The sequence below is a fragment of the Chelon labrosus genome (genome assembly GCF_963514085.1).
Source record: "Chelon labrosus genome assembly, chromosome: 18".
Lineage (NCBI taxonomy): Eukaryota > Metazoa > Chordata > Actinopteri > Mugiliformes > Mugilidae > Chelon > Chelon labrosus.
Window position 1 is genome coordinate 7,122,971 of NC_140351.1, and position 12,069 is coordinate 7,135,039.

General features: G+C 43.8%; 1 protein-coding gene across 2 annotated transcripts in view; it reads right to left on the bottom strand.

Moving 5' to 3' along the window:
* Positions 1 to 12,069, bottom strand: part of col11a1a (collagen, type XI, alpha 1a) — a 73,325-nt gene that overhangs the window by 11,419 nt on the left and 49,837 nt on the right. For both annotated transcript variants that reach the window (XM_084566037.1, XM_084566036.1), the window contains 13 exons: positions 10,459 to 10,566; positions 10,262 to 10,369; positions 9,761 to 9,814; positions 9,524 to 9,577; positions 9,268 to 9,375; positions 6,445 to 6,498; positions 6,308 to 6,361; positions 6,122 to 6,175; positions 5,489 to 5,542; positions 2,959 to 3,066; positions 2,512 to 2,565; positions 2,317 to 2,370; positions 1,489 to 1,542 (listed from right to left, as the gene is read on the bottom strand). In XM_084566037.1, the coding sequence (XP_084422163.1) occupies positions 1,489 to 1,542; positions 2,317 to 2,370; positions 2,512 to 2,565; positions 2,959 to 3,066; positions 5,489 to 5,542; positions 6,122 to 6,175; positions 6,308 to 6,361; positions 6,445 to 6,498; positions 9,268 to 9,375; positions 9,524 to 9,577; positions 9,761 to 9,814; positions 10,262 to 10,369; positions 10,459 to 10,566 (918 nt within the window). The remainder of the gene's footprint in view (positions 1 to 1,488; positions 1,543 to 2,316; positions 2,371 to 2,511; positions 2,566 to 2,958; positions 3,067 to 5,488; positions 5,543 to 6,121; positions 6,176 to 6,307; positions 6,362 to 6,444; positions 6,499 to 9,267; positions 9,376 to 9,523; positions 9,578 to 9,760; positions 9,815 to 10,261; positions 10,370 to 10,458; positions 10,567 to 12,069) is intronic.

The window sequence follows — 12,069 nt, forward strand, 5'->3', positions numbered from 1 at the left end:
ACAAAAAAAAAGAGCCGGGGGAATTTTATATTCAGAGCGACGAGCTGTCAGGGAGCGCCAAGGATCATCTTAGGCTCCCATTTATTTCTAGCCGCCTTTAAGACCCGCGTGTGATAAAATAGCCCCCTTTTCCTCACTGTAATCCCCAAGGCCGTTTAGGTTCAGCATATTCTGATACCATGCTAAATAGTCAGAATATAAATTTCACCCGGCACATTAGAAAAGCAATCAACCCCGGTTTAAAAATGCATGACATGTCCCCGCTCCCCAACACACACCAATCGGATTGAGCTGTGGTGCCTTTCTTTGAAATGCAGGGAGTCACTTGAGATTGTCGACTTTTTCTTTTTCTTCCAAATTCAGGAGAATAGCTGCTCATTCTCACGCGGACTTTGCGTCGTATTGGAAATATGTTAATGCTCCGTCTGTGACGTGTGCATTCGATAAGCAGTCTGCGGGCTTTGATATTTCACATCAGATATCTCGGCGTCGTGAAGTATATCTTAAAGGACATCTGTTTTGGATAGAGTGAAAATGAAGGACTCGGATTCTAATGCGGTAAAATGGATTTTATCGCCTCTGATTTTTAATCTTGAGGTCCCTAAAATTGGTCCTGTTGCCAAGATTTTAGCTGAAATCTGTACGTGTCGATTGTGGCAAGTCATTTTATTCTAAATTCAGTTTGCTCTTCTGCGGGAGCGGATGAAAACTAGCCTGCAGAGCCTCCCTCACTCATTTACAGACATTTTCCTGATCACTGTGCTTGATTAAAATAAAAATAAAGACGTTCTGTTTCATTTTCCACCGCGAGCCAGCCCTTCTCTTCTCATAACCCCTTAACAACTTCACCACATCCATGTTATGTTTTTGTTTTGCCGCGGCTGTCAGTCAAGCACCAGCGGATCAATAGGGTGTCAGACTTGCTATATATCTCTTGCTTTCTTCCCACTGCCACAAGGACATAAATGAGTCTGGCACCTTTTTTTTTTTCACCGAGCCATTTTTTTCGTAAGCCTTTTTCAATTTCTTGCTAAGAAAAAAAAAAATTGATTCATGATTTTCACATCCTGACGTTCATTTCGCAGCAGGCTTTGAGGCGGCTTTTCGTGGCGGACGGCGTAACGCCTCGACCCCTTAAATCTCCCACTTTGTTTTCCCCACTCTGCCTTTAATGAAAATGAATCTCTCCAGCTTTGCTGCCAAAATTGAGCTGCTGAGGAGGAGTTGTTACGAGGCGGAGGCGGAGCGCTGGTCCATTGACTACTGGGATGGTGTGCAACACACACACTCCAACTATTTTAAAATTGGGTCGGCTGAGTAATTTCATACGGACGCGTTGAGTCATGAATTCAACACTGACGGAAGCTCAGGAGAATTCAGGATGATGAGACGCCGACGTTGCGACCGTCATCCTGGTCAGTCTTGGATTATTGCAGGAAACACACGCAATTACAGCAGTGAAATTAGTTTCAGTGGCTACAGACTTACTCTCTTGCCAGGTGGTCCAGGTGGGCCGGCTTCTCCTGATGGACCTGGAGGTCCCTGAAAACAAGCAAGGACAAAAAAAACAACAATAAAATAGTTTGTATTGACAAATGAGTCCGCTCTCATCTGAATTCTGATGACAGCACAGCGTGGTTCAGCAAATCTTTGCTAAATTTGACAACACGGAGAGGATACTGACATTTAGAAAGAAAAAGAAAAAGTTAAATGAGGGACTGCTCTGCTTACACTGATACACACTGAGCTCCCTGAGACACTTCCATCCAATTATTTTAGAGTTAATTGCTAGCAATCAGAGCAATCTTTTCTCATTTGCACCGGTGAATATTCATAGTTCTGCAAAGTTATTCAGAGGCTGCAAAGTCACACATATGTACCTTCTGAACACCATGTTTCACCGTAGGATTTAGGATTAAAACTAAAGATTTTCTGTGTTTTTCTTTCTTCGCCGATGATAAAGGCTTGGTTACATCCATAAATATGATGATTCATTACACAGGGCTGGCATGTTACTGTTTGGCTTTTATTTCTAATAAAACGTAATGATTCCACAAATAAGATAAGTCCATTCAGACTACACCCAAGAGTATGAAGTGAATATCACGAATTAAAAAGATGCAGTGTGAATTATTTAATCTGTAAATATAATTACAGCTTTTACTGGAGGCGAACCCGTGGTGAACTTCAGCATTAAATGAAAAGGCTCATCCTCGGCAGTAACAAAGTAGCTGACTGTTGAGATCATTTGATTATAATATGTGCATAATGGTCTTCAATGGACTGTACGCTGCATACTGTACGCTGTCTACTTACTGGTTGACCGGACTCGCCGTCCTCTCCCTTCTCTCCTGGTTCTCCATCAGTGCCCTGCAGAGGAGAGAGAGGTTAGACAGGTGTGACGGTGAATACCTGTCCCATACTATAATTACCATACTGTTAAATGCATGGCTTTGACTTGATGCACCAGAAAAGACCTACTGTGAAATGGGGTTAATGCTTCATACTTACAGCAACGCCTGGCTCTCCAGGAGGACCGGGGTCTCCGGGGAATCCAACGGGGCCCTTTAAGAGAGAGAAATGAGATTCATCAGGGAAAAAAATAAAAATAAAAAATAAAAAAGAACCCAGATACACTGCTGAGGAGACATCATTTCCCTGGATGCAGGTATTAAAGGTTTGTGATTTAGACAGTGATTTAGTCCTGGGGTACCTGGTTACAACCTCTGAAGTTAATTTGATGGTAAATTTTGCAAATCCATGAGAAAAGTCGTCCCTCCATCCCATTACCATGCAGACATAAAATAAATTGTCCTTCAATAAAAAAGGCTTTTTTTAAGCTCTTGAATATGTTCTAGGATACAATTGCCTGCTTCAGGGCTGTAGGAGATTTTTTTTTTTAGCCTGCTCACTATAAAAACCTTTCTTCCAGAGTTTGAGAGTATTTGTTAGACTTACAGGGTTGCCCTTTGGACCATCGTCTCCAGGGGGTCCTTTGGCACCGGCAGGTCCAGCAGCTCCAGGGGGGCCAGCTTCTCCTTTCTCTCCTCTCTCACCTTTAGGTCCCTATAGTGACGGAATAGTAGTAGTAGGGGGGAGGGGAGGGCATTCATTATATCAGTACCACAAGAGAAGCTTTTTCACACTCGACTGAAATGGGAGATAAAAACAGACTGCACGTCTCAGAGGCTGCTGAGAACCAGGCTAAAACTAGATCCAGGGATGATCTTCAAGTGTTTTAAGCTCCATGTGCTTTTAGATACTAAGTCATAAGTCAAGATACAAAGAGGAAAATTTATCTCAAAAGGTGCAACGTGCCACATTTTTAAGACAGAAAATCTATTCTCTAATATGCTGGACTTGGTTTTTAAACCTGTCAAATACAAACTTCTATCTTACACCGATCAGGCATAACATTATGACTGTCTTCCTAATATTGTGTAGGTCATCCTTGTGCCTCCAAAACTGTTGTGACTCATCAGAGAATGGACATGGGCCTTCTGAGGGTGTCCTGTGATGTCTGGCAACAGAATGCTAGTTGGGGGTCTTTGGGTCCTATGGGTTTTACTGCTCCTGTCAGTGGTTTTATTGTTGTGGCTGATCTGTGTATATGCTAGAGCCCTTTCCTTTTTGGCAGGAAGGATTAAGCACACACTCTGAACTGTGCTTTGGGAGGACATGTGCTTAAGATTTGAATAACAAATTGTCCAGAATGTCCTTGATTCCTGCGTCAGATTCTTCTTTTTTTTTTAATCAGCTGTTCCGTTTGAAGCCACGATTCAGTGGAGCTCTCTACCAGATGACAAATATCATCTGATTCCATCCACTGTATAGCTTTAATCCTAAAACATCTGGCTATGGCAACATTTTAATCCCTGATTATACATTTAACTTCTTGTTTTTGTAACATCTAATACTTTATTATTCTTAGAAAATCTGTGTATTATCAGGATTGTTTTCAGATATGACTCGCCAAGAGACTAAGAACTAGAACCAGATTTTAGTCACGAAAATATAGTGCGTAGTAGACATAACACGTAACCAAACAAAAAGACACTGAAGCTTGTGATGGGATGACGGAAACTTAAGCCGCACGCCGACTTTGGAAATGTCAATGACACCGGCAATTACACGGAGAACTAGTAGGGGACACGATGAATGCTTGTAATCACACTCCTCTGCCACTCCCACTGGAAACAGGCCATTGTTTCAATCTGCGGTTGTACTTCAGTTATGATAAATGAAGCATCAGAGATAATAAAGCTTTCAGTGGTGGGTGTTTTGGTAAAAGAACGAAAAAAGGAACAAATGTCTGTCTGGCAACAACATGAGCGCGCACAAATGAGCGTGCCATCTCTTTCAAAATTAACTCCATGACATTGAGGAGCCCTTACTGAAGTGCGTACTCCTAATCCTATGGCCTCATTGCAGCTCTCAAACAAAAAAAAAAAGGGCAAATCGCAGCTCAAACTGGAGCCAGCCAAGGGGCCGTCTGGTGTTTTGATGCCAGCTTGCTTCACGGTGCCTCCAATCATTGTTCTTTAGGACAGAAGCACCAGGCATATCCTCCTGGTAATTATGTCTTAAGAGTCTGGGAAGAGACTCAATTTGGCAGGCCATGTGGACATGGGGTGCGGAGCAGAGGAGCCCCGCTGAGATCAACTACCAGCCTAAAATGTAAGGAGCAATTACTTTCACTGTGATGAATATACAGCGTCAGTCTAATGATAGAAAAAAAAAAAAATCTCATTATACTGAAATTTGTTCTGTATATACTTAAAGCTGGCCATTAATGTAGATGGCATACATACTTGCCATACTAGTACATCATTGATGCTATTAATGCCAGCAGTAGTGAAGTTCACTGAGATTAGATACTTCTTGAAAATATTCATGGTAAGGCTGGGTCCTATGGTAAATAAAGGCTTGAACATGGTTGCACAAACATACATAAAGACAAATCTACATCAATCAGGCATAACATTATGACCACCTTCCTAATATTGTATAGGTCTCTCTTGTGCCTCCAAACCAGTTGTGACTCATCAGAGAATGGACGTGGGCCTTCTGAGGGTGTCCTGTGGTGTCTGGCAACAGAATGTTGTTAGTGGGGGACCTTTTAAGGGGAGGGGCCTCTGTGGATCATCCCTCAGATACTTGATCAGTTTGGGATCTAGTGAATTTGGAGGCCAGGTCAACACCTTGTGCTGTTCTTCATGTTTTTTGATTTGTTCCTAAACTGTGGTTGCTGCCATCAAGGAGTGTCATTGCTATGGGGTGGGGCTGTCTGGTCTGGTCTAGGTGGGTGCTACATGTCTAAGTAACATCCACACAAATGAATGCCAGGTCTAAAAGTTTCCCAGCAGAACACTGAACTGTCACAAGATGGTCAACGTTATTCACTTCTCATATCCGGTCATAATGTTGTGGCTGATCAGTGTAGGAAGTGTCTGGGACACATATTTAGGCTGACGCAGTGGTTACTTACCCCAGTTCCGGGCTCTCCTGGTGATCCTGGGTTTCCGGCCTCACCTTGCTCACCCTGTGGGCAGATAAATGTCAGTGTCTGGACAGATAAACCTTCAACACGACACATGGAGAGTTTCCAAATTCAGAAAAAGCATTTGAAAAGAAAAAAAAATAAGCCACACCCATTATTAATGTTCACATAATAACAATAATAACACATAATGATGTTATTACCAACAAAACCCAATTAACTCCACTAAGTCTATAATTGTACTTTATTACTAGGGTGTTAAAAATCACTGTATATCAAGACTTTGTAGCCGTTCGTATTTCTTTTTTTTTTTTTTCAGGGTCATTTTAACAGCCGTGGTATAGCATTAAGTATTTATAGTGCAGCCATCTGCCAAATGGCAGTAAAATGGAAGAATCTTGTCGGAAGCGTTGTAAAACAGACATTAATAGTGTCAAAGCACTAAGTCAGACAAAAAAAACTAAAAAAAAAAACGTCTGGGCATAAGAAATGACTGGACTGGAGGAGATAACAAAAGGGGCAGCTGAGGTGGACAGGAAGGTGTAAGGAAGCAGTATTTCAGTCCCTGTGCCCAACATCGTACCAGCCAGGAAGAACACTCTGGGACGTTCTGACTCTTACCTTCTCACCCACAGATCCCACGGGTCCCACACCACCTGGAGGACCTTGAGGACCCTGCAGCAGGAGATATATTAAGTTATCCATCACATTGGGAAAGGACTAGTTATGATGTTCAGGGCTTGCATTGTAAGATAGATGAGTTAAAGCTACTTAAGTTGCATTCAAATATATGTAAGTTATACTTACATCAGCTCCACTAGGACCTTGAGGACCTCTGGGACCAGGGGGACCAGGAGGGCCCTGTAGAAAACAGTTAGTGTTATTAAACTATGTATTAAAAGTACTGGAATAGTGCTTCCAAAAAGCATGAGCGTGTCTCGTACCATGGGCCCAACATCACCATTCTCCCCCTTTTCACCTGGAGGTCCAGGAAGCCCCTGTGCACAAAGACAAAGAATGAACAGTTATACTATTACCAGAGCAAATAATCATGTTACAAATACAAGGCGCTGCTGCATGACTAAGCAACGGTGCTCTTAATTATTTAAAATTTGTTTGTGCAGTGATAATGTGATTTGATTTCACTGCTAGAATACATTGTAGTGATACACTAAAATATTAAATATATCTGGGAGCCGGAACGTGCATAAATGAATGACTTGAATCCGCCATTTAGCTGCCACCTAGTCCTATTATCTGTTCAATGAAATATTCAGTGACTGTCTGCCAGAGCGAGGTCAATAATAAGTCTGCCGCATTGGAAAGCTTTGATTTGCCTACAGTTTCTGATGAGGAACTCAATCAGATATCTCCGCACTCGTGCGAGCACAGCGGGGGCTTTGAGCCTCCTCATGAATACTCAGGTGAAACCGCGATGACGCAGCGCCACAATTCAGTCCCCCGCTCGGCAAACATTTAAGACAATGCTCGTCCTCGGTTTGCTTTCCCTCGTGCAGTCGGGGGACTTCTGGGCATCAGCCCAGCTCACTCATGCATGTTAAATGAGCGGCGCGGTCAAGACCTGGTGTGTGTTTGATCCCTGACATTTCTACTGGTAATTGCCGCGATTAAACCGCCTGCTTTGCCTTCCCTCTGTGTGCATGTGTGTCCGTTTTCGATTTGGAGGCAGTTTATCATCGGTGTGAGGTTGTAAAGGGAGGAGATCAAAGAATTCATTCCTCGACACGTGCTAAGCCTAAAATACTCCCAAGAAAGACTCTGCTGACTGTGGCGTGCAATGCCCCGCATCTAAACGTGTGTTCGGACGCCGAACGGTAAAATGCATGTGTAGCTGTATCCAGAGAAACATCATCTGTGTAAAAGGTCTCCTCTAGACCAGGGTCGTTAGCGGTGCTACTGCGGCATGGTCAATGTGCTCCATGAGAAGCAGACCGCGCAATTAATGGCATCGCGACGGGAAGTGAATTACGCCCAATTAAAAGTCCATTGTGTACAACCCCGCAGAGATGGGACAGCACCTCTAAATGATGAGCAGCGGTCTGTGTGATTCCATCAAGACAATGACCCCGATCTCCCCGGTAAGCTTTTAACGTGTTTAGCTTAAGAAGCTGATCGCTAATACACTGATAATTACAAACAAATGGGCCGCGGGAAAGGGGGCCTGCTTTGTTTGGTTATTACCACGGCACGGCGAAAACACCATTAAGGCTAGTTGTAATGTGGTTTATTGTAGTTTCAAGCTGGTCTGCTTTTTAAATGGCCCTAAAGCGCTCAGCCTAGACGCAGCTACGTCCTTGGATGAGCGCTACTCACCTATGAAAACCAATAAAAAATATGCTGCAAATCAAAAAAGAAAAATGAAGCACTGACGCTAATGCCTTTTTGCGTGTTATGTTTGTTTTCTTGTCGGTCTCTGCGGGGCAGTGAAGGCAGCGCGCAGCAGCAAACAGGTGGTTTGCGATGATGTTGTGAGCGCGTGGAGGTGAGAGCTGTAATCATCGCAGGTCAAAGCCGGGTCACTAAGCCATACGCCACGGATCCAATTAAAGCACACGGACAAGTGTGTGAGCGTTGTGTCTCTAACTGTTTCCACTGAAGCACGGAGTGACATGAAGGTCGTATGGCTTGTGGATCCTGCTGGGGGTGGCTGCTGCCATCAAGGAGTGTCATTGCTATGGGGTGGGGGGGCCTAGCCCGGTCTAGGTGGGTGCTACATGTCTAAGGTCCAAAAGTTTCCCAGCAGAACATTGAATTGTCACAAGATCTTCAATGTTATTTATTTCTCCTGTGAATGGTTTTAATGGTGTGGCTGATCGGTGTATGACCAAGATAGAGTATTGCATTCGTAAGCAGTTAATTAAACTTACTCGTGCATACTCTCTTAACCCGATGGCACACATGGCAGAGCATGGATCACAATATAAAACAAATCAACTGAATTTAGAAGTTTCAGTTTTCACGCTATTCCTCATTTGAGGAGTCAGTCTCTCCAGCTGTACATGGGTCAACAGAAAATGCCTTTTTTTTTAATATTATCTTTATGAATCCCCCGACTGCGGCTCATGGAGGACTGGATATTTTTATACCCTGACTACGAGCGTGACAGCAACAAGACGACAGAGGAGCGGAAGTGTCGAGGTGTAGTGGCGATATAGTGGAACCAAGTCCGAAAAAGAAAAAAGAAAACCTAGAGACCTGACACTCCTCAAAACAAGCTGGAAAATATGATGCCAGCATATTTGGTCACAGGGGTCGGGGACGTTCACTCGGGCCACTGTGAGCCTCGCCAGCATACTTTATACAGAAAATAATTGTTTTGTGGCTGTTTTGATGTGTGCCATATCCCCAACGTTTAAACTAATGACTTAATGTGGCGTTTTGTCCTCCTTTACATTATTAACAATGGTAGTAGAAAACAAGGTGCATTGGCAAACCTTGAGGGCAGATCTTTTATCAGTGTAATGGAGAACATCTTAAAGCCTGAGTGAGTCTGTTGCGGTGCGTGTAGCAGAAGCACAGCTGAGCCTGGTGAGGGCAGAGCACAGCTGGTGTGTAATGTGAACAGAGATCTCACAGAGGCAGGCTTGATCTCTGCACTGGTGTTCATTTGTCATCCATTACTGCACATGCAAACTGTGCAACCGAAATTCAAGTATGGCTTTATATGTGCGCTTTAAATGGTCATCTTAAAACAACCTCTGTAATGTGTCTTACTGTTTCTAACCATGGTTGGTTAGGGTACACACCTGCAGACCAATGGGACCAGGGGGTCCAGGGAAACCTCTGGAACCTTCGTCTCCCTTCTGTCCGAACATACCCTGCTGTCCTCTGGGACCAGGCTCTCCATCGGCCCCCTAAAAAAAAAAATTACAACATTTAATTTGTGACTTTCTGCATGTGAAGCACTGCTGAATTCATAGGTAGATTCAGTCTTCCTAGTTTGTGTGTCTGCTTCCTGTCCGTCTTAGTAATGCCCTATCCAGTTGGCACAGTTGTACTTACAGCAGGACCTGGAGCACCAATGGGACCTTGGAGACCAGCTGGGCCAGGAGGACCCTGAAACCAAGCAAAGAGAAAAGTTGCAATCAAAATGCAACAAGATATATCACTAAACTAAACAGAATGCAGACCATTCTTATTGTGATGGGTTGTAAGTGTGTATTATTCTGTAAGGAGGAACATATGCAACATATAACACGTGACTAATGGATCCGGACGCATTTGGTTTTTACAACCTACCTGCTCTCCTTTGTCAGCTTTGCTTCCTTTCTGACCGGGCTCTCCAACCTCTCCCTGTCAAAAGACAATCACACACAAAGTCTCAGATCAGTTTTGTCTCTTCAACGGAAACACTGAAAATCTTAACACAAACAGCGATTATCCCCGCGGCTTTAATCTCGGTGTGGATGTACAAATATGGACATTTCTCTAATTCGTGGCAGCGGCAAACTTCTCGCGGCGACAAATGTTTGGCAGCTCGACAGAATCCCCGATGGCAACCTTAAGGGGCGTAATCATGGCGGGAGAAGAAAATGAGCAACGGTATCTCCTCTAATTGCATTTCCTGTCACATTTGGTTATGAAGATGAAACGGCGGCAGTTAGGGAAAGAGAGATGCTTTTGACGCAGATGGCCTGGAGTGTGAACATGGGGAGGAATATTGATTGTCACTTTTAGTCGCTCTCAAAGGTTTCCATTTTTGGAATGGAGAAGGGAGGACGACGAGTGTGGTTGACTGACCTTGTCACCATCCTCACCGGGTGGGCCCTGGGGTCCAGCAGGCCCGGGCAGGCCGACGGGACCTTGGACGCCATCACGACCGGCCGGGCCTTGAGGTCCTTTCTCGCCCTAGAAGAACAAACGTATTAGTTTTAATCATATTTTGGGAGGTAGAAGTCAACAGAAGGATGAGACAAAAGAAACTATAATATACATACAGGTGCTCCCTTCTCTCCAGCAGGACCTGGGGGTCCCTGAGGGCCAGGTCTACCGGACTGGCCAATTGGACCTGCCGGACCAGCAGAACCTCTCTCTCCAGGTGATCCCTGTGAGAGTGAGAAAGACACAAACAGGATAAGACGCAAATAAAAGGCAGAGGAGGTTATTTGTTGTCGGATTTCACCGTTTTTTCTTTAGCCTCTCCATAAATATCTCAAGAGCGCACTGAACAACAAACCCCGCCATTAAGACACCGACAAAGTACGACCCTGCTGCTGCTGCTAATGGATCAATGCGTACATGCACCGCTTCACACACAAGAGGAAAACCGAGAAAAGCAGCAGAAGCACCGCGGTAACAGGTGGCTTTTAGGTTCTAATAAAGCTCTGCCGCTACTTAGAAGCAGTCAGCATTATCTGCCGTCAGGACGCTGACGTCTCCTCGGCGGTTCTCTGAGCTCTGAGCACCGCTCTCCTGCTGCTGACAGGGCATTTCTGAATGAACAGGCTGCTGTTGGGTATCAGTGCTTAGATACAGGAACTCACCCGAATCCATAAAACATGATAGTGAATGATACTCAGCTATTTTTTTATATATATATCTCTGCTGAACTGAATGCAGCTCCTGTTTACCTACATACACACTATCTTTACGTTCCCAGAAATACTCGGTCGTGGCATAAAATCGTCAACACAGGGCCTGACTGGGTGAATTCTTCATGTACAGGCTGGGATGTACAGTATCTTCTGTCATTTATGATGTGAACCACACTGCTGTCGTTTCAGGTAAGAATGACATGGTGGTGGGAATCAAACTCTTCTCCTATTGTCTGCGGCGTTAATCCAGGTACAGTCGGCACTCTATGAATCTACACAAGGATATATTTTTTTTTTAATCTGCATTATCATCTCAGAAAAAAGACACGGAAAGCAGATACTGCTGGCGGACATCACCTGAACACACAACATCTCCAACATCTTCAACAGGATTTCTAAGATTCCACGAAGACCGCGTTTAACAGCGCCGGTCTGCGGCTCGTATAATATATGCAAATAGTTCATTTGGGTGCAGAAAAACTAAATTGACATTTTAATGTGTAAAATTCCAACAGGAGGTTGTGAACGTGCTCATTTATCAGTTAATGTGGTGGAGCCATATTGCTGCAACATTATTTTCAGCACTTTTAATCTGAACATACATGCAAATCTGACCTTTTACTGCAAGTAATAACACATCTTCAGCAATGCGTAGGATAAACTATGTTATTAGATTATTATATTAGAATTAGACGGCCTATTAAAGACATATTTGCTTTGGGTGCAAAATGAAAAACACTAAAAAAATTCATATTTCATCAAGAAAGGACGCTAAAGTGCCAGGATGCAATCTCTAGGACTAATGAGGGCGGTGCATGTAGTAGGAACACTAACAATGTGATTCAGCTGTGGATGCTCTCCTGCAGTTTTGTTGTGTGCATTTGTTTAAGTTTGCATCGGGGAGCTCATAGTCTTGATATCAGCTACTCCCAGAAAAACCCACCATGTGGAGTGCAATGAGATGCGACCCGCTGATGCTTTTTAACTGTGAAAATAACAACAACATATGCCATT